The sequence below is a fragment of the Rhamphochromis longiceps genome, linkage group LG7, assembly GCF_057381845.1.
Source record: "Rhamphochromis longiceps isolate RC_006_pf linkage group LG7, R_longiceps_female_GT1.1, whole genome shotgun sequence".
NCBI lineage: Eukaryota > Metazoa > Chordata > Actinopteri > Cichliformes > Cichlidae > Rhamphochromis > Rhamphochromis longiceps.
Genome location: NC_140563.1, coordinates 59,605,590 through 59,628,519, shown reverse-complemented (window position 1 = coordinate 59,628,519; position 22,930 = coordinate 59,605,590). Strand labels below are relative to the sequence as shown.

The following is a 22,930-nucleotide window of genomic DNA, read 5'->3' as shown; positions in this document are numbered from 1 at the left end:
AGAGCACAAAATGTGGCAGGAGAAACCTGTGTGTGTGTGTGTGTGTGTGTGTGTGTGTGTGTGTGTGTGTGTGTACACATATATATTCCTTTAACAAAAGAGAACGTACTGATTTTGCTGATGGGTTAAAGACCTGATGATACCAAGTATGAGGCACTACAGCAAGTTGGCAACAAGAAATAATCACTGTTTATTTGCTATAAATGGGACACAGTGTAAACATTTGACCCTGTCAAAACTCTGTAATTCAAACTAACTGAACATCACAATTTCACAATAAAATGTATGATGAAAACAGTAACGTACATACATATTACAAACATAGTACAAGCATTTTTCTTTCATTCATTTTCTTGTCAGACATTTAAAAACCCTGTTTAGTAAGTTTTTTAAAGCATCAGATATTTTATTCTGAACAAACAGTTCATTAACACAACACTGTACCCTTTTGAATACATTCTAAAACTGAACTTGTGTATTAACAAGGGAAAAAAATTACAATTAGTCAGCCCTTCTTCCATGCTCCTGCTACGTAGCCTTAGCTAGTAGAACAGTGTACCACTGAAGGTAAAACAGAAATAATGCGTGTAATAAGTAAAAGATTTAATTTATGCAGATATAACAACAGGTATGAGGAGATATAAAAACAAAACTTAATGAGTGTGGAGTATGGAGAGAGGTTTTTGGCTGCTACCTCTCATTTAACTTGACTCCCAGAATTAATTCTCCCATAACAACAGCAGCTGGCTTCCAGCTTGTGGCTCCAATTCCTACATTAGAAAAAAAAATGGCAGAAAAGTTCAAAACAAATCAAATGCATAATCAAATTATTATATATTTATGAAAAATGTGTCTAATAATAACAATAATTTAAAAAAGGATCAGCTTTCAGTCCCAGTTTGTAACAATATGTATAGCAGAACATTTTAATCTTTTGTGTGAGGTTATTAAAATGTATTTTGATTGTTGCCTGGTTGAGGAATATACCTTACACCAGTGATTTTTAACCATCGGTGAGCCATGCCTTGAGGGGCGCAAAACACCTTTTTTGTTTTACACCTGTGGGCCGTGGGACATCATTAGTTATTAATTGAAGACACCAGGGACTACTGTTATCCATGAAAATCTCAGTTACAATACAGCTTCTCCCGGCTTGGTGAGAGTTGTTTAATCAGCCTCAATAAGCAAGCAGAAGAAGACACCCTGCCTGCCGTCAGCAAAATATATGGAGTAGTTCTTAAAATGCAAAAATGAAGATAAAAGTAACAACCCCCCCCCGCAAAAATTTTGTGCAAGTACAACCCTGACTTCCTGAATATGGGTTTGTGAACGGAAAAGAAAAGAAGCAGACCCAAGAGCCCAATGTGTGGAGTGTGGACTAATGCTATCCAACGAAGCACTAAAGCCTTTGAAATTAAAACGGCATCTCGAAACCAAACATCCCACACTCGCAAGAAAACCAGCGGAATATTTCAAGGGAAAAGAAAAATGGACAGCAGATGCAGGAACTGTCTGTTGTGTCACTGACTGGTAACTCTAAATGTGCTTTAAAATCTAGCTACCTTGTATCCAGACTTGTGTCACAGAGTAAAAAGTCTTTCACTATAGTGGAAGAGTTGATTTTGCCTGCCCCTGTACATATGTTTCATGAAATGATCGGAGAGGCTGCTGCAAAAAAGGTACTGACCATCCTACTCTCAAACAACACTGCAAGCCACCATATCATGGACATGGCCTTAGACATACAGCATCAGCTTCTAGAAAGAATAAAAAGTAGTTCACTGATGTCACGAATGGTGCATTATTGCTGGTTTCAGTTTGTTATCGCTGGGACAGCAGAAGACATGCTGTTTTGTGGAGAGCTACCAACACGAGCCACGGCTCAGGAATGTTTCCGCTGCATTGACAACTACTTCACTGAGAACGATCTGAACTGGCAGAACTGTGTTGGGGTGTGCACTAATGATGAAGCTTCAAAGACTGGCAGGCATCATTAGGCAGATCTTTGATTGTGCACCAGAAGCGAAATGGACCCACTGTTTTCTCTACTGTGAAATCCTTGTAGCAAAAAAGATGTCACTTGAGTTCCACGAGGTGATGGATGTAAACTATCAAATTCATTAAAAATAACTACAGATGTTTTACCAAGCTTTGTGAGGACATGGAAGCAGGTCAGGTCCAGCTGCTCTACCAGAGTGAGGTAAGCTGGCTTTCAAGAGGACTGGTCCTCAAGCATTTATTTGAACTGAGGAACGAGGTCTTCTCTTTTCTCACAGAGAAAGAAAATCTGCTCTTGCACATTATTAAGCCAAGCTTGCCTACCTCTGTGACATTTTTTCACTGCTGAACCAGCTGAACATCTCACTTTAAGGGAGAAACAGCAACATGTTTTTTGTTGCAGACAAAGTTGAAGCTTTCAAGGGGAAAATTGCTTTATTGACTAAGAGGGCCCAGGAAAAGAGGATGGACATGTTTTCACTTTTATCTCTCATCTTGGAAAACTCCCCTCAAGTGAAGATCAGTGATTCTGTCTGTAACACCTTTCACAACTGACAGAGAAATTTGATGAATATTTCCTATTTTCTGCAGATCCCACTCAAAGTGATGTCGCTTTGCCCTCACATCTCTAATCCCATCTTCTGGAAGTTTCCACCGATAGCACTTTAAAGTTGCAGTGGGGCAAACTGGACCTGGGCTCCTTTTGGATTGCTGTCTCAAAGGATGTCTGGCACTGAGAGCTGTGAAATTCCTCCCATTCACAACTACATATCTGTGTGAATCCGGATTTTCCACTGTGACCACAACCAAGACCAAAGCCTGAAACAAACTCAGAGAGCGAGTCTTTCTCTCTGCCTTGTTGACAACAGTCTACAAAACTGTCAATAATAATATGCATAACAGTATTTCAAAAACTGCTCATCTACTGGGATTTCTCTAGGGTTTGCAGAGAATGGTCTGAAAAAGACAAAAAAAAATTTTTTTCCAGTATATCCGGTATCCATTTTTTCTGGGGAAGAAAGTTTTATAATAGGGTCAGGATTTGGGATAAATATGAAAGCACAGATTTATCATGGGCTTGGCTTGGCGCTTTGCCTTTTTTATTCCAACAACACTGTGGCCCGGTGCTGAAGGTCAAATTCATACGTTTGGTATTGGAAGTACTAACCTACTAACCTCAACCCCATCAAGAACTAGAATGAATATAATCCACCCACTGTTATCATCTTCAATGCCCTGTACCAACACAGAGCAGAGCAGCTACCTGAATGCTACTCCAACAGAGGTCGATTATCTTGTTAATAATTTTACCTCCTCACTACGTATGACTCTGGTGAAAACATAAGGCCTCAAATAAGAAGTACCTGATTCTGTGGTATAATTCTCAAACACGTAGCCTAAAGCAGATGACTCGTAATCTGGAGAGGAAATGGCGTGTCACAAATTTAGAAGATCATCATTTAGCCTGGAGAAATAGTTTGTTGCTTTATAAAAAAAGCCCTCTGCAAAGCCAGAACATCTTACTATTCATCACTGATTGAAGAAAATTAGAACAACCCCAGATTTCTCTTCAGCACTGTAGCCAGGCTGACAAAGTCAGAGCTCTATTGAGCCAACCATCCCTTTAACGTTAACTAGTAATGACTTCATGAACTTCTTCACAAATAAAATTTTTATCATTAGAGAAAAAATTACCAATAATCATCTCACAGATGTAATATTATCTACAGCTACTTTTAGAAAACTGGCATGATTCTATCATGGAAATAACTGCATGGGATCAGGAACACTACCACAAATCACCATCTATAAATGCATTTCACCATGCCATCCACAAATCAAGTTCAAGTTCTCTGATACAAAGAAGAAGCCGGAGGCTATATGTAAATATGATACAAAAACGCCACCACCGTCTCTTTTAACCAACGTAAAATATTTGGTGCATCATAAAACTGTATATAGAAAGGACCACAACTGCTGAAAAGCTAAGATCCTCTATTAGACAAGAAGGGGACTAGAGTTCTCTCCCAAAAGATCTGCAAGTTTTAATGGGTGTTAAAAGAGGGGATAGCACACAGTAGGAAACATGGCTATGTCCCAAGTTTTCTGAGAAGTGTTGCTACCATCACCTTTTTCATCTTTAAAAGGGGATATTTGCTCAGTTTAAGCATTCGGTATGCTTTCTGTGTTTTTTGTGGATACAAAAATGGTTTAATGAGATCAGATTTTATTCACATTTTACACAACATTAAAACTTTTTGGAGTTTGTGTTTAGTTCTAATTTAGTGTTTGTAAATGATCCGTTTATTAACTGTTCACTGCATTCTCTGCTGGAGCAGTATGCCACTACCATTCGTGCTGGCAGTCACATTAACTGCTTGTACCAATATGTGAAAGAGCTTCTGTGCTGTGATGCACCCTGTATATGTACCTGCCCATCCCTGCTAATCTGGACCTTCTTGTTGTCATTCCATGGGTTGAGGATATGCTGGGTGCACTGGAAGGGAATATTTTCTTTGTGTATCCATTCTACACTGAAAGCCCCTCCTAGTTCCATGAGGCCCCAGTCATGACAGCTCTCCTCCTGACTGACGACAGACGTCATGCGAGCATAGCCCTGTGAAAAAGAAAACAAAAACACAAGTTTGGTCTTTCAAAACCGATTTTCTTTTTACTGTTGCAATTTCACAGTCAGCATCATGACTCTGGCACACATGATCATGCATACAGAGTGTCACCTGGAAGTGTCCAGAGCCCTGAACAGAGAAGATAAGGATGATGGCGCTATTCTCCAAAAAGGCCTTGGTGAGTTTGGTCTCATTACTTGGTGTAGTAGACCAGATGCCTTTTTGCTGAGAAATTTCCAAGTTCCTGATGTTGCTGCTTTTCATAATAAAGTATCGGACTAATGTCTGATGGCAGGCCAGCTGAGTGCACACAGGCTTCACAACCTGCTGCAAAAGTGGAGAGAGAAACATTAGCAAGCATTACCATCCAACCTCAATAACCCATCATTTAGTTAGTATGACTGTAACGTGCGCCAAGCTCACCTGTTTGTGTTTAAAAAAAACCCCAAAAGGAAGCAGACACTTAGAGACTCATTAGTTCATTTTGTTTGTGCTCTGTGTGTGTTTCCAAATCATATCAGATGCACTGTACTGAAAAATTATTTTAAAGTTGTTAACATACTGAACTGAGTTGAAATATTTGTTACTGGCAACACAAAAGAACCGGACTAAGATTGTCTAAGATATTAAATAAGATGAAAAACGAAAACATAGGAGTCTCAAATACATCTCAAATAAAAAAAATAAATACATACATACATACATACATACATACATACATAAATAAATAAATGATCCAAAAAGTAGCTATATTAATACTGAAACAAACAAGAAGGTAAAATATTCCCTCCAAACAAAACATACAGATTCTAAATGAGCAAATCAGTCCATGCATGATTACATTGATCAGCCCATGGAAAAGTCTATTAATGCTTATTGGACTGACAATTGTTGGTTGGAAAATTTTTACATATCACCCAACCTTAAAGGTTTCTGTCAGTTTATTACAGAGTATCTTGTAGTAATATTTAATAGAGATGGCACGATACCACTTTTTTATGTCCGATACCGATATCATAAATTTGGATATCTGCCGATACCGATATGAATCCGATATAGTGTTTTTTAATCAACAAAACTGTTTTTTAAATATCTTGCTGCATTTTGTATAAGTTCATACTCAAGTTTAAAACAACAACTACACTAAAGCTATTCTGTTATACCTGTATGCAAAAAAAAAGATTTCATAGTTCAGCAATACTGATCAATCTAATAAACTTAAACCTACACCATCCTCCCTATTCTGGTATTTTAAAGAGTACTTAGCATAAATATTAAGCAACCTAACTAATAGGGTTCCAACTCCCAGCAACAACAAAAATAAAAAAATAAAAAATAGGGAACCACCCCTCACGCTCCACCTCATGATGCTTAATCGACGTAATCAACCTTAATTTGATGCAGTGTGAAAAAAAATGCACAGAAATCAATTATTTTTCAAGAAATATTAAATAGATTCAACATCTTTCTTCAACAAAATTGCAGACTGCACAGATGGTACCTTCCCAAAGGGAAAAAGTACTATAGCTTACTAGGGTATATATATTAGACTTAATAGTTACTATATACAGTAATTGACTTCTATTCATTTTACATCAAATTAAAACTTTGGGTGTCAGATAATTATTTATTAAAAGCTAGACATTTTAAATGAGAATAAGAAAGAAAAGTATGTCTTTGTGCCCCCTTTTCCCTGTTAATGCCCTATCAGCCCCCCTGGCTAAACTTTGCTAGATCCGCCCCTGCACAGTTACCAGCGTCAGCTACGTAGAAAAAGATCCTGGAGTAGAAAGTAATATTAAATACATTCTAACAATAGCTGATCAAGCTTAAACGTGCTGCTGTTGTTCAGCCGCTGGTTTACTCTTTCTGGTGCAAAGTGGGCCAAAAACAAACTAGAGAGACGGACTCGCGACAGAAAAGCCGATCAGCTGATCGTTAAGCAGTTTCATGATTGAAGTAGCAGCAGGAGAGGCAGTCGCTCCATATATCGCTTGTTAAGCTTAACGCAGGAATGCTTTACATTCAGAGATGGACTTACACACTTGCTTTACTTCTCTCGGGATAACTTTGTCGGAGATGAAATGCTGGGTTGCTAGCGAAGCTCCAAATGCTATCCAGACCACCGACAGGTCCCGCATGCCACAGCCGCTCTATCACGTGATGCATACTGCTCTGACGTGCTAACGTTCTGAGGTGAGTTACGGCGTGTTGCAAGTTTTGTGAGGTGCTTTCGTGATATTTAATGGATCGGATTACATTTTTTATTTTTCTCCGATATCCGATCCAGTAATTTAGGTCAGTATCGGACCGATACCGATACGTAATATCGGATCGGTCCATCTCTACTTTCTACTCCAGGATCTTTTTCTACGTAGCTGACGCTGGTAACTGTGCAGGGGCGGATCTAGCAAAGTTTCGCCAGGGGGGCCGATAGGGCATTAACAGGGAAAAGGGGGCACAAAGACATACTTTTCTTTCTTATTCTCATTTAAAATGTCTAGCTTTTAATAAATAATTATCTGACACCCAAAGTTTTAATTTGATGTAAAATGAATAGAAGTCAATTACTGTATATAGTAACTATTAAGTCTAATATATATACCCTAGTAAGCTATAGTACTTTTTCCCTTTGGGAAGGTACCATCTGTGCAGTCTGCAATTTTGTTGAAGAAAGATGTTGAATCTATTTAATATTTCTTGAAAAATAATTGATTTCTGTGCATTTTTTTTCACACTGCATCAAATTAAGGTTGATTACGTCGATTAAGCATCATGAGGTGGAGCGTGAGGGGTGGTTCCCTATTTTTTATTTTTGTTGTTGCTGGGAGTTGGAACCCTATTAGTTAGGTTGCTTAATATTTATGCTAAGTACTCTTTAAAATACCAGAATAGGGAGGATGGTGTAGGTTTAAGTTTATTAGATTGATCAGTATTGCTGAACTATGAAATCTTTTTTTTTGCATACAGGTATAACAGAATAGCTTTAGTGTAGTTGTTGTTTTAAACTTGAGTATGAACTTATACAAAATGCAGCAAGATATTTAAAAAACAGTTTTGTTGATTAAAAAACACTATATCGGATTCATATCGGTATCGGCAGATATCCAAATTTATGATATCGGTATCGGTATCGGACATAAAAAAGTGGTATCGTGCCATCTCTAATCCAGACCACCGACAGGTCCCGCATGCCACAGCCGCTCTATCACGTGATGCATACTGCTCTGACGTGCTAACGTTCTGAGGTGAGTTACGGCGTGTTGCAAGTTTTGTGAGGTGCTTTCGTGATATTTAATGGATCGGATTACATTTTTTATTTTTCTCCGATATCCGATCCAGTAATTTAGGTCAGTATCGGACCGATACCGATACGTAATATCGGATCGGTCCATCTCTAATATTTAAATCTTGGAAAACTGAAGAATAGAATAGAACATGACTGACAAGAGAAATGACTGCAAAGAAATAACAAAACAAAAAAACCCAAAACTCGTCAGTTTGTGAATTCAAGATAAAAAAAAAAGTACACTAATGGAGATCTTAAATACATTTTATGAACAGAGAATTACAAAAGTAGACTTTTAAAGTCTAGGACAGGGGTGTCAAATGTACGTCCCACATCCGGCCTGCGATACAATTATATCAAGCCCACAAGATAATTTCATATTCAGTCATTAATGGCCCGTCAGTACATCGGAGCCGAAAAAGACAGCAAGTGTAGTGGTACAGGCCAGGTATACAGAAAGTTGGGTAGCCGGATTTTAATTAAGCATGTTGGAAAAAAAGTGAAGGAAGGAGCAAAAATGTGAATAAGCAGCATCTGGAAAGCTGAGTGTAGAATTGTGGAGGATGAAAAGATTCAAACTTGTACCTTAAAACTTGTGTGTTTTGTCTAGTAGTAGCAGATGCATATAAGGCATATAAGGCACAGAAATGTGTGCATGTAGCACAGAGCCATGGCTCGGTGTCGTGAGTGTCTAAATGAGTCTCACAGGCTTAAATGTGGTTCAAGCTATTTATACCTCTTAACTTGTTTGATCTGCTGCTCACCACAAACAAGCACAAGCAGAAATGTTGGACTTTTAGCTGTATTTTCATAAGTTTACCAGGTTTTCCTACAGATAAAAACCTCCCTTGTGGCCATTCATACTACACAAAGTAATAAAGCAATAAACAATTAAACTGTTGAACCCCAACACCTCCGGTACAGGGGCAGAACATCTGGTTTAGCAAGATGTACCGCCAGATGCTCAAAGAGTCATTTCAACAACCACCAAACAGCTAAAACAGCAAACAATTAACAAGAAGGTACATAGAGTCCACAAATAGATATGGACATACTGTCAGGAGCTGAAAGCAGAAATCTCGCAGATTCTGCAGGTTTCGTCACTCTGACAGCACTGTACACAAAACTTCTTTTTGCTGCTGGTTCAATAAAGTTTGGTCAGCCACTTTTTCTTTAGCCCACAAATTACTTCTAACAAAAAAGCCAAATTTTTGCTACTTAATACCGAAGAAATTTCAGCTTTCACAAATTATGCCAAATTGCTAAATGCTTAGCTATGTCTCTAATAAATACTCTGTGACTTTGTGAAAAACAGAAGAGTAGCTGTTTTTCACTTTGTCTTGGTCCGCGGCTCGGTGTCTGAGGAGCGATTGGGATGCCCAGGTGGCCACGCCAGTCCATCAGTCACCATTCAGTGGTAACTACGGTTGATGTGGAATTTCTGGTTTCTATGAACTGTGTTAATCCTGTCACTGTTTGCTCAGGTTATTGTCCGCCGCGTTCAAGCCTTCACCCGCCTGTCCTCCTGGAGTTCAGAAAAACCGCCTATCATCCTCTCCGTCTTCCTGGAATCCTCTCCCGCGGACACTCACCCCTCCCTCCGGTTCCCACGGTCCGACCCCGATTGTAAGATAAATAGTTCTACCCCTGTTGTATGCCGTTATCTCCCTGCTCTCCAGTAACTCTCTCCCCTTACTGTTGCAGCCTCCCACGGTCCTGATTGCAGCATCCCCAAATCATTTATCTCCCGGTCTCTTCTGTTCTAACATTAAAACAGCGTGTTCCCTTTGGTTATTCCGGGTCACCTTTAGTTAAGAAATAAAGTTAATTTGCGTGCATTCCCGCGTATTGTGTTTGCTTCTGGGTCCAGCTTGCGTGTTAGAACTACGGTTCTTGACACACTTATTACAAAACTTTTTCTGTAATTTTACACATTTATTTCTTACAATTTAAGTCCAAAGAGTTGTGCTGACCTATTTCTTTCACTTCATCATGAACAGTTAAATAGTAGTAGGGAAGTTTCACTGGTCTAGCCAGCTTAAGATCAATGTAAAATGAGTTTGACACCCCTGGTCTAGGATATGCATTGGGTATCCATCAGTAGAGTTTGAAAGGTGTTAGGAAAACATGATGTGTAGAAATAAACACTGCTTGGCAGACTGTTCATACCTTTCTTGAGAAGAAATGATCAACGGTATCTGACTGACAGTCCAACGTCGCAGAGCAGGAAGAAATACTGGAAGACGGATGATCAGAGAACTGATATCTGGACAGGGAGGGCTCATCTTGGCCGTGGGGTTGAATTTGATGTAGGTCTGAAGCTGTTGTTAGACAAAACCTAAAAGAAAATGATTAAATGGTGGAACAGTATGACCAACTATGTTACTCACTGTGACTAACATATAAAAGGTGTATCGAAAAGAATAATGTGGCTACACTGCAGGCGAAAGCGCATCAAATCTGACTTTTTTGACCCTATGCGACCCATATCCGATCATGGTATGACAGTGTGAACAGCACAAATCCGATATTTTCAAATCCGACCTGGGTCACTTTCGTATGTGGTACTAAATCCAACACATATCTAATGTTTTAGAAAATGACTGCTGTTTGAATGGTCATGTCGCATTAAATCTGTCTTTTACTTCACTGACACAAGACGGACGGCAATTATCAGCGCTGGAGAAGCGCTCGAAGACATCGTGAAAGCTTCCTGGCCATCCCGTGTAGATGTTAGTGAAACTGTTGGGAAGACAACGTTGGAGAAACGTGAACATTTTATTTGTACTGTATAATCTGCAGATTCTGACAGAAATTTCCAACTATCCTTTGAAGCACTGCTCCTCTCTAAAACAGCAATAAGGATCATTATTAGGCCATATGTAAATAACAAAATAACTTTATAACTTAAAGCAAAATTGGGAAACGTAAAGTCCGAAACAAGTCTTTATATTAAGGGCCATCAGTCAAACAATACTGTTTGGACTGGGTCTAAACAGAGCGCGTTTTGTGTGACATCTTCTTTTGCGCATGCGGGCCGCTTTGAGGGTTCACACTAGAGCGCGTTTGCTGTCACATTTTATGTTGGGTCTGCACTTCCACAGGCCAGGCTAGTTTAGAAACTTCTCGTTACATACAACAGAGGTAGAGCTATCTTGTTAACGACAAAAACAAGACAAACATCTTTTACTTGCTAGCAAGGGAAGGCTTGGTTGGAACCAGGCTCTTGGAGCTCAACGCTCCTCACCTGTCTCCAACCCAACTTGTTCATCAAGCCGGCCTCCTCGCAGGGTCATAAAAGCAGGAAGCTTACCACACAAGAAACAGATCTTTCAGATAGGATGTGCCTAATAAAGCCTCCCCCAGCACCTGAGTAGCTGGGGAGGTGGTCAGAGACAAAGGAATGTCTTTGATCCTACAGTTTGAACTAAGACTTACAAATTTAAGAAACACAATGACAACATTTAAAAATTTGACTCCAACATTTATTTGTAGTGTGAACAAGCAGACAAAAAAAAAAAAAATCGGATTTGATCAAAAAATTGGAATTGAGCATTAAGACCTGCAGTGAACGTAGCCTATGATTTCAAATTTTTTACAGTCTGCATCATTTCACTGGTAACAATTGAAACATGTACAATTAGAAAGAGGGGATTGGTGAGTTTCACATGGTTGCTGGGGAGTATTTTAACAACGCAGTGGTTGCATGGATCGCAGACATGCTCGCAAAAGTATGGAAGGAGTATAAACTATTGTACAGACATATCCCATATGGAAAAGAAATAGTAAAAACTTATATGTGATTACTCATGAAAGTGGCCACTTTCGCATTACTTTCATATATTGTTTTAGTAAGTATCCAAAACATACAAGTTTCATTATATAATTTTTCAAGGGATCTTATATCTGTTTTCACTCTTATATGCTTTTCATACAAATTTCACACAAGACAGATACAAACTTTATAAGAGATATATATATATATATATATATATATATATATATATATATATATATATATATATATATATATATATATATATATATATATCTCTTTTCCATATGGGTATGTCATGCACCCAGAAGGGGACTCACTGAGTACTTGGGAACACTATAAGCTTTGTATATAAAAAGCGGCTGCTGAGACACTATGCACCTCAGCATCCGCTGATCCACTCTGTAATCTAATGGTTGAATGTGGAACATTTAGGTGCTTGATTTTATACACCTGTGGCCATGGAAGTAACCGGAACATCTGAAATCAATGATATGAGCGAGTGAATACTTTTGGCTACATAGTATACATGTTAATATTAACTAAAATCTCAAATCCACAACCACACAGCTGTAACAGCAATTTTATATTATTCATCCACTGTCTATACTCACAGTAGAATTACAGTGATTTGATTCTTGTTTTGTTTTTATTATTATTTGATTCAGCTTTTCCTTTGCTCCTGCTAAATCGCTTTAATAAAATATCCTGCTTTCAAAAAGTCTAAATTGTGGAAATCTTTACCATTTGATTTATTCCTTTTTAACTAGAAAGTAAAAAACATTTCCCCTTGAATTCTTGAATAAAATATTTAGTTTCTTAATATATCAGCTGTTATCGAGATGGCAAAATAATAACATATCTACTGTCGATATCTACTCTTTTGTCCTTTTGATTGATTTCGGATTGACAGGACATAATAACAACAATAGCATTAATTACACTGCGGTGTAAAAGCTATTGAACTCTAACCTTTCATTGGTGGTGGAGGTGGTGGGAAGTCGGGGAGTATTTTTGGGGTTTTTCACAGAGGTCCTTGTTCCTTCTTCTAATGGCATGGGCCTAGGCCGCTGACCAATGCCAGTGGGCTGCTGCAGGCCTGCTGCCTGCTCCTCTGCTCCAAGCACCTGAGGAAAGTTAGTTAAAAATGGCAGTCACTGAGAAAATATAGTGTATCCAAATAAGTGAAACGTAAATGGAAAGCAGAAGAATAAGACATACAGAAACCAGAGTCTGAATGACAGCCTCATCCTGTTGTGACCAGGGCTTTGAAGGACAACGGATCCTCTTGATAAATAGGCTTTGCCACTTCTGCCTCAGTTCAGACAGCAATCCTGCAGCCTGACCACAAGATACAACTTTATTCAGAAATGTATGTAATAGTTTATACCAAAATATTAATGTGACAAAATTCAAACAACACCAGAGAATATAGAAAACATAATTACAAAGTAAATAAAATGTATAAAGCTCTTTTATAGACAAGCAGTCAGTGCTTGGGAACAAAACAGGATAAAATAAGAATATAAAGTGCCACAACAGAAATACAAAATTAATTTAAGACAGAATAAAGTTAGCTGGTAATTTAAAAACAGTTTCATCAATAAAAAATCTGGTTAAACAAAACAGTTTTAGCTGCTTGTTAAAATAACCCACAGAGTCATTTATAAGTAGGTAGAGTGGAAGGCTGTTCTAAAGCCTTTGTGCCACCAACTGAAATGCTCCGTCTGCTAAACTACATTCTGAGCCTTTGATCAAAGACTGCAAGCAGCAGTATGTTTAGTAAGAAGCTGGGATAAATAGTCTGGCAACTGTCTTTGTATGCATGTAAACAAATACAGCCACGAAGACCACATGTCACAGCTTAGAACTGTTCATTAAATGAAAGAAACAGGAATGAGATTTTACATGTAAAGGCCCAGAGAGGAATAAAACACTACACCGCCATTTCAAACACTGGACTTGGCAGCTGAACAAAAAGAAGCAGAGTTGGCAATTTTACGCCAGATAGGTTTCCTAATGCAATATCCAAAGGGATTTGTGTCTCGGAGGGAATAATTTATTAGTTTGCCAACTTAATGTGTAAACCACGGCCTTGCCTCAGAGAACTGTTAATCATAGATGGCAACCATAGACCAATGCTAGTTGGAGTCTCAAATAGGATGGAAGGAGGTAATATCTCTAATAAGGCATGATGAGGGTCTTCTCTAGACTATTACTTTAATTTAGTCATTAAGTGTAATTGGCCAAAAAGAACTAAATGACTCAGGACACTGAGAACCATCTTCACAAAGGGTTTAACTTGAGTAGATTTTGGAATTCAATTATTTACAAAGTGACTGAGAAATGCAAAGCAATTAAAATCCTCCTCCTTATTATGATTTATGAGATTAAACAAGAGGATTTTTAATCACTGGCAGACAACAGCCCAGATGTTTTCATATAGGGAAAATAACAAAGGACTCCAAAAGGTAAAAAGTTGGCATTGGAAGCAATGTTCCCTTTGTTCCCACCTCTCTGTCCATTTCAAAGCCGAGCCAGTCATCTATCCTTATCTCAGATAGATCCTCTGTCTCACTGTCACTGATGTCATCCAGTGGATTTTCTAAAAGAAAGAAAATTAAGACATTGACTCTGTGATTCTGCACAGTGTGGGCTTATAAAATGTGGCATTTAAAAGATTTAATGTGTCTACATTTTAGGTTTTTTTGTTTTTTTAAATTAACAATGGTCAAGAAGACCATGTCTCTAGGAAATTCAACTCAGGAGTCAGGTCGTGAAAGAATAACCCAAGAACCTGAACCATGACCTATCTCAAAGTGAAACTAAAGCGCTTGAAATGAATGATTGAGAGTATCGTTCCTTGTAATAGTCTCTGAAGATGTATGCAATTTTTTTTGGTTCGTTATTGGGCTGGTTTGTTTTCGAATCATCCATTTCATTAAAAGTTATGTGTGCTTATTGGCTTCTTAAGTCTTCTTGTCCGTAATTTTATGGCCTGACTCAAGATAATTTTTCTTTAAATACTTTGCTTTTGACTCTGCTCATATAAGAATAACTCATAATTTCCTTTCTTATTGTGTTTATTTGTTGTTGTGTTCATTGGTCAGCTTTTCCGTTGTGTTTCTGTTCTAAGTATCCAGAAGTGATTAGTTTAGCCAATAATTAAGATATATTGTTGTCAGTAAACAGTGAGGTCTAACAAGCAGGCATTGCCATATTTTTCCCATGTTGCATGTCAGCACAATAATCACATGCACGTTGTGGACAATCTTAATCTTTGAATTCAGGTGCTTTTAGTCTCTTTGTCAAAGGTATAAAATAAAGTACCTAGATATACTACAATGCACTGTAAGTAATATTGCAAAGTGGGAAGCATTCAGAAATTCAGCCACAGAGTGGGAGACCACATAAAGTTAAAGAGTGGTGCAACTAAGTGCTGAGGCCAGAGTATTTTTGTTCATATTATGCATGTATTGTACACAAAACTTATATTAACATTACCAAGCTGAGCTATGTAGTATTATGACTTGCTTACCATTAGTTTTCTGTACAGCAGGTTCATGGAGGGCAGAGCTGTGTAATCTGGAACAACCTCCAAATATGGCAACAGTGATAGAAGTCACAAGGGTGCAACAGCGGACAGTGACCATCCTGTGGCCTCGGCTCATCTCGTCATAGATCATCCAATCTGTGGGAAGGGCCTGGGCCATTCTGGTTTGGTTCTTCTAAACAGGAGAAACACACATTCACACGACTAAAACCCTTTCCTTGCACTGATTTAAAACATTTTTAAATGTTATGTAAGAGGGAAAACAGTACGGAAATAATGAGCCAAGTGTGGTAAAAGAAGAATTAGATGATACCCAAGCACCTGCAATGACACATGGATCCAATGAGCTGAGAATAAATAACATGTTCTAGGTACCCCAGGTGGAAGGGAACAACTGCACGCACTCAAAGCTGAGACTAAGTAACATTAAAAAAACGAGTGCTAGAAAACTGAGAAGTAACAGGGCTTGATCGAACATCTATAGCAAATGTGCAAAATACAATCCAAAGTGATCAGAGAGGTAAAAGGAGCATTAAGAGCAATAATTGTACAAATGGCAGAGCAGCTCCAGCATATTCTAGGTGAAACCTCAAGAGGTTTCTGTCCAAAAGAGTGCAATCCCTTTTTAGATTAACTACTGGGCTTTCATCAGATTTGAAATTATCTTGTAGGAGAAGAATTAGAAAAGTGGAGAGAAAGTAAGAAACAGCTCATATTCCGAATATCACATCTGTCAAACATAGTGGAGGGAATGTTTTAGCATGGGCATGTAGGACATCCAATAACATCAGGTCACCAGTGCTTATAGATGATCTGACTGAGTGCACACACTGAGTGTAATTAAGTGATGTACTGCATTACTTTTAAGAAAAGTGTTCTGTGTAATACGTCTTCTAATTACTTTGTTGAGTAATGACCCCAACACTGATCACAAAATAGAGGAGACATATACGTCTAACATGCAACAACATGCATGGATGTAATGTCTTTAATATGCTGCTTAGAGATTGTTGCGACTCTCAAAGTTGAGGCAATAAGAAGCGATAAGAGAATCAAAAGGAAATCGAGAACATGGGAATAAGTACTTCACAATTAATAGAATACTTTTGTGAAACTGCTTGAATTAAGGCTGAAAGTTTACACCTTGAATAACATTTTGGCTTTGTTATATAAAATCCACTTTGGTGGTATACATAGGAAAAATGACAAAACTTAGGTCATTCTCCAAATACCCATAAAGCTAACTGCATGTATGCATAAGACTGTGTGTGCGTGTGTGTGTGTGTGCATCTCCTACCTCCTTAAACTGAAACTGGCTTAGGACAGATGTGGGATGAAAGTGAAGCTTCTTCAGGGAAGACTCTTTGTTGAAATTAACCATATTTGGGTACATGCCAGCTACCAGGGCTGCCTTCACCATGGCCCAGTTTTCCGAGTTTAGATTCACATCACGGATGTCACAGCCCCCACGGGCTCGCACAAAACCTGGGGGACAAACAGACTGCTTACCTTAACTAATCCCTAACCCTTCCTTGTTATTCAAATTTCATAGTAAGGTCTAAATCAGTTTTAACCTTGGCCAAAAACCACAGGAATGTTTAAAAACACTGGCGGCTGCCATTGCGACCCCTCAGCCTCCTAGTAAATACACCTATAGTATCAATTTACACCACCGTTTACTCAAGTTATTGCAGTTACACGATTTTCCAAAAACCTGACCTCTGACCTTGAGGTCAAGGTCACCAGGATTCAAACTCATCTGAGATTTGATTTGAAAATCCTAGGTCACTTAGATATTTCAAATTTTTCTTTAGTTATTGGTTTCACAAAATTTTCAGAAAACTTTACCTCTGATCTGGTCGAGGTCACTAACATTAGAATTTATCCAAGATTTTTAGGAAATACACCTACAGCATTGAAACTGGCACCAACTTGCATGTATGCATGCACTCATTAACCCCCTGTGCTACTTGACTGAGCAGATCAATTTTCCATAAGTTTAACTGACTTGATGCTATACTCTTGTTTAAAAAGCATTACTTAAATTTTTTTGAGTTGGGTAGTAATAATCCCTGTAACAGTCATAAGATATATCTAATACTTTATGTAAATTACAGTGTTCACAGATATTCTGTCAAATTCAAGCATTTTCATCAACTTTGCGTTTACATGCTGGTACTTTACACTGATTAATCTGGCACTGACACACCAGAATTCCTATTGTAAGACTTTAGCCACTTCTAGTAGCATATCAAATAGAGGACAGTACAGAAAAACACACCGCAGTGAAGGAAGAAACTCATTGAGGAAAAAAAATGGGGGGCACACAACGTGCAAGTAAATTAGAGGCCCTATTAAGTGAACTGATATACAACTTTAAATGATAATTTTTTTTACAATCCACACAATGCTGTCCAACCCAATTATGTTAAATATCTGATTTTCATGATAAACTGAGGAGGATTAAATAAAAGAAACATTGAGAATTTCCCTGCTCAATGCTCTCAGGGACAGGAAATACCTAGGGCTTTGCCCTAAACACTGAGAGCCAGTTTCTAGAGGGCAACCTGAAGGACTGACTCAAATCATTGGCACTACAATCAGTGGTGTGAGCTATCACCACACAGTGATCATGTTATTGTTCCAATAAAAAGTAACCATGTTAAATGCAAATGAGCTAAAACATGCTTCAACAGAATGTAACATAATAAAACCAATATAAGGTAAAAAGGAATTTAAAGAAATTTGACATCAGACTTGATAAAATTAAGCAAAGAAGAATAGGTTTAAATAAAATATATTGATAACATAACAAATGATTTCAAAACCCAAAAAGCAAAAGCAGAATTTAAAATGGCCATTTAAGACTTATCCAATAATGCCAGCAGCAGGGTTTGGGGTCAGCGAATCTAACCTTTAGTGAGTTATGTATGGAATATCACAGAAAAAAGTAGAACTGACCAATTGCACGGAGTTGTCCTAGCAGTTGTGTCCTCATGCCAAGTATCATGTCCATGGTAGCCTGGGACAAGAAGTTCTTCTCACAGAAGGCTCTCTCCCAACCTTCACTGCGAGCCTTTTGCCATGCCTGGCACCACAGAAGACAAAGATGTCAGAGAAATGTTTAACAATAACTTTTAATCACAAGGGACTGACCTCAAATTTGTAATCCAAAACATGTATAAAAATACATTTTTATAGATCATCCCAATTAATGAGTCAATATTTTTTAAATCACTGATCATGCATTTTTGGTAGATATCTGTTAAAAGTTGTCTTCTTAGTGTCGTTAAGAAATTATGAGATTTACTTTTGAAAGGGAGATAGGAATAAATCAACGCAAGCGTCGTAAAACCCATCATTACAACATTGTTAAAATCAAGCACTCAACCTAAAACACTCTTCGTATGGGTTTCTGCCTACCTGGAAAGCTCTAAGTAAGGCCATGTGATCACTAAAGGTGTTGGAAGTGAAGCGTTTTCTGCAGCTTAGAGCAGCTCTCTTCTGTGAGCTTTGGGTGGGAAGAATGAAAGGGTCACGATATGCCAGGGTACAGGCAATGGTTAGAATGGGGTCCAGACACTTAAGAACAACAGCACACAGCACCATCTTCCCCAGATTGGGCTCCACAGGTAGATCAGCCAGGTGGTAGCCCAGATCAGTCAGGTCTTCAAACTGGTTCATAGCATCTATTTTCTAAAAGTGAATAGAAAGAGAAGAGTGGTGAGAGTCAATATGGACACAAAGGCTTATTGCCAGATTGTTTCAAATATTACCTTCAGCATTTGCACAGCGTTTCGGACAGCATGTGTGGGAGGTGGCTGGGGAGCCTTGGCCAAGAATTCAGCTACTGGACAGGAGGAGGGAGCCAGCAGTTTGGTCTGCAGACACAGTTCCTTACACACACAACATGATCTAGTGTTTAGAATTATTGGGATAAACAACCTACTGTACTGTAACACAGGTAACACACATCTATGTTACATGTGGAATTTTAAAAGGTGAAATAAAGCATCCTGCTCTTTAAGTAAGCCATAGTCAAATTTTATATCATGTAGCCATCATGATACAAGTTTTACAAATACTTTATTATTGCACAGTAGCGTTTTCTGCTCAGTGGCGCTTGATAAACTGCAGATTTAAAGTTTATGTGTAATGGCATCATTTTAATCACATATTGAATTTGTATGTCAAAAACACATCACATACAGATGCATTTTCATTTAGTAATGGTAGGTTAATTCAGGATAAATAGGTTAGTTTGCAGTGATGAGTTGACAGTAAAGCTCTGTGTTGAACTGGTGCACAATGGCAGTGGTGCTCATGGTTAATGTTAGGTTACACAAGTGTAGCAGAGATGAATTTGCATCTAAACTGATGATGCTTAGAGTCCTTCACTGAATTCCAACTTCAAACCAACTGTATCCTGTCTAGTTTAAAGATGGTATAAACAGTACAGTGTCAGTGTAGGGGATGGAAATCAGCCAGGATAGCTGTGAAACATCTGCTGATATCTTGTTGAATTCAGCTGTGTAAATCCACAAAGAGCAACAAGTCAGCTGATCACAGCACATAAACTAAGAAAACCAATTGGAGCTCACATTAGAAATTATTGAAAGTTATTGAAAGATTCTTTCCCTATGCTGAGCCACTACACAGATCTTAGAGTTTCACCACCTGTTGAATTCCACTGTAATCCCTGACTGTACTCATTTTACTGCTCAGGCGTGGAGAAAATATAGAATTATCTTTCACTGCTTGTGGCCTACATAAGAGATTCAAGCTGAGTACATTCCTTAGAATTTGAATTTAGATTCAAATAAAATTTGTATTCTTATGTACTAATATTATTTTATCATTATATTAATATAGCACAAGGTTCAGTTACCTCTGTACAAAAATGGACAATAGAATTGTCCCTCAAGGAGCTACTTTTTGCTTTTTTAGTTTGAGTACATTTCAAAACCTGTACTTTTTTTACTTTTACTTGAGTAAAGAAGTTTCTTCAGTACTTTAACTTTTAACAGAGTATTTTTTAACTCAAGTATCTGTACCTCTACTTCAGTACAGAAAGTCTGTACTTTTACCAGTTCTGTAGATAACCATCAGTTCAACATAAGTGTTATGACTCTGCATGTTCGCTATAAAACTAATAGTAATGTTTTTGCACTATAGCCAGAAGTTGTAAGCATAGCTATAGGCTTTGATAAAGGAATATATATTTTACATATCATTCTGCAGGTGCAGAACAGCAACCAACTCCTGCACAACTGCAGGAATAGATTTAGACTTGAAACATGAACATGTAGTATGTTTCTACCTGTAGAGGCATCCGGAGGAGCTGTGGAACTTGGAATTCCAGCATATTGTTGAACCTGAGTCGACTAAAGAGATGGAAGCAAACCCCTGGCCTGCAGCGCCCAGCTCTGTAGACATGTCATTTGTTTAACAGCAATGGAGTAGTATTTGGTTGTAAGAGTAAAACCCATAAGCCAACAATGTAAGTTTTAGCATAGTTTTTTTTGATACTTATAATAAAAATATGAACACTACAATACCTTCCTTTCCTTTGCAGAGCACTGGCTTTTGAGATCCACACAGTCTTTAGCATGGACACATTGCTGAGAGTATCAAAAGACTTCTGCAACAGGCAACGTTTCAGTTAAATACTAACACCTTTATGAAATCCATAGAGTCATAATTTAAATCCAACTTTCTGAAGTGTTAGTGTACCTCTTTGACCTTTCCAGAATCAATGACGAAAACAACATCATTGATGGTGATGCTCGTCTCAGCTATGTTAGTAGAAAGAATCTGAAATGAAAAACTGACCAGTTACAATCTAGTTTCATAAGCACATTTCCTTCAAATATCATTTTGCGTTATATTAAATGAATAAAATACTCCTGAGCGATGGCACAAATCACTAGATTACAGCTTCTTTTGTGAAATGATGTTGAAACTTCCAAACTTCATAAAAGAAAGCAGACAATGCTGAATTAAATTAATGTCGGACATACCATTTTCCTTTAGGATACATTCTTCTGGGTAGGAGAATGAGGTTGTTTTTTTTTTAATATATACACTTCACAGGTTGGTTGTTCCAAGTATCCTATTCTTCTTGTTCATTATTATAGGTCAAACATGTCTCGTGTTAGTTTTGGGGGTTTTGTACTACTGTGGAATAAAGTTCTAATCCAAACATTCAAATATGAACCAGATCTGAAGGCTGCACTGCACTGTATAAAGTTAGTATGAATACAGCCTATGCAATTAAACAGTCAACAAAATGGCTCAGTAATGGTAATAATCCCTAAATACCGTAATTGTCGGGCTATAAGCCGCTACTTTTTGCACAAGCTTTGAACCCTGCGGCTTTTAGTCAGGTGCGGCTTTTCTATGGATTCTCCATGATTTTTGTCATATCATAAGACGATTTGTTTTGTTTGTTCCGCTGTTGTACGCCACTACGTTGCCTGGCGGAAGGGCATGTGATCAGACACACAGTATCGGGGTTCAGGAGTGGTATGTTGGTCACATGTCCGTTCGCCAGGCAACGTAGTGCCGTACGAAGTAGCGCGAAAAACAAACTTCAAAGTACCACTACGCGTTCAGCGGGAGGCGTGGATGATGAGCGGCGATAAACTTGCGAAAAGCAAGTTATGCTCAACTCCAGCAGTGGATTCTGACAGCGTGGAAAAGTGTGAAAACATCCATGATCACCAACGGATTTCGAAGTGCTGGACTGCTGCATGATGGAGAGGAGGACACCGCCACGGCCCTTCAGAGGGTGTTTGACTCTGACACTGACAACGAGGATTTGTTTGGTTTTGAAAGTGACAACGAATGAAAGAAGCTGAGAGTGGATGACGAAGCCACCCTGAACCTGTTCGTTCCGACACTGGAGAAGAGGACTTTGGTGGTTTTAGTGCGCAGGAAGATGGTGGTGAATGACTGACTTTTCTTCTTGTTGAAGCCGTGTCACTGCACCTGAGCCTAAAAGGTAGTCCGAATCTATTTTTCTGGTGTGCTGTAGGTTATTGTTATGTACTACATTTGTTACTCATTTATGAAGCACAGTACATGTTTCGTACTTGTAATTACCAGTACTTGTACATATACCTAAAAAGTTATGCAAATATGTACCCGTAACTTGTTTTTCAAAATATTAATAAAATATTAATGTCTCCAAACAGCCATCTCTTTCCTGACAATTCCCTTTGTGCATATTCTCTTACATATGATAAGTCAACATTGAAACACCTGCGGCTTTTAGTCAGGTGTGGCTAATGTATGTACAAAACAGGATTTTCCCCTGATTTTAGCTTGTGCGGCTAATATTCAGGTGCACTTTGTAGTCCGGGAAATACGGTAGTTCAGTTCTGCTAAACTATTTGAATTAACTCCAAATTAAGTCTGGACCAAATTTTTGGTCCAGACTTAATTTGGAGTTAATTCGCATACACATGCACGCATACACACACAATACACCATTATACATCATCTGAAACACCAGTGACTCACTATCTTCCTGACACCAGGAGGAGAGGTCTTTAAGGCTTTTTTCTGATCCTGAGTCTGCATGTCTGAATGTAGAGTAAACACATGGTACCTAAGAAACAACACACCTCTATCAGAAAGCATGCACTTTTCTGCAAGCTTTTGTCTTCTCAGCACAACTTAATAAT

General features: G+C 38.3%; 1 protein-coding gene across 1 annotated transcript in view; it reads right to left on the bottom strand.

Moving 5' to 3' along the window:
- Positions 1-166: 166 nt before the first annotated feature.
- Positions 167-22,930, bottom strand: part of ythdc2 (YTH domain containing 2) — a 41,601-nt gene continuing 18,837 nt past the window's right edge. Inside the window, 17 exon segments of the mRNA XM_085414605.1 lie at positions 167-721; positions 723-770; positions 4,430-4,615; positions 4,737-4,952; positions 10,084-10,252; positions 12,662-12,816; positions 12,911-13,030; positions 14,203-14,294; positions 15,228-15,417; positions 16,540-16,727; positions 18,204-18,330; positions 18,666-18,938; positions 19,019-19,138; positions 20,563-20,668; positions 20,801-20,883; positions 20,976-21,056; positions 22,767-22,854. Coding sequence (XP_085270731.1) covers positions 698-721; positions 723-770; positions 4,430-4,615; positions 4,737-4,952; positions 10,084-10,252; positions 12,662-12,816; positions 12,911-13,030; positions 14,203-14,294; positions 15,228-15,417; positions 16,540-16,727; positions 18,204-18,330; positions 18,666-18,938; positions 19,019-19,138; positions 20,563-20,668; positions 20,801-20,883; positions 20,976-21,056; positions 22,767-22,854 — 2,266 coding nt within the window. The 3' untranslated portion in view covers positions 167-697.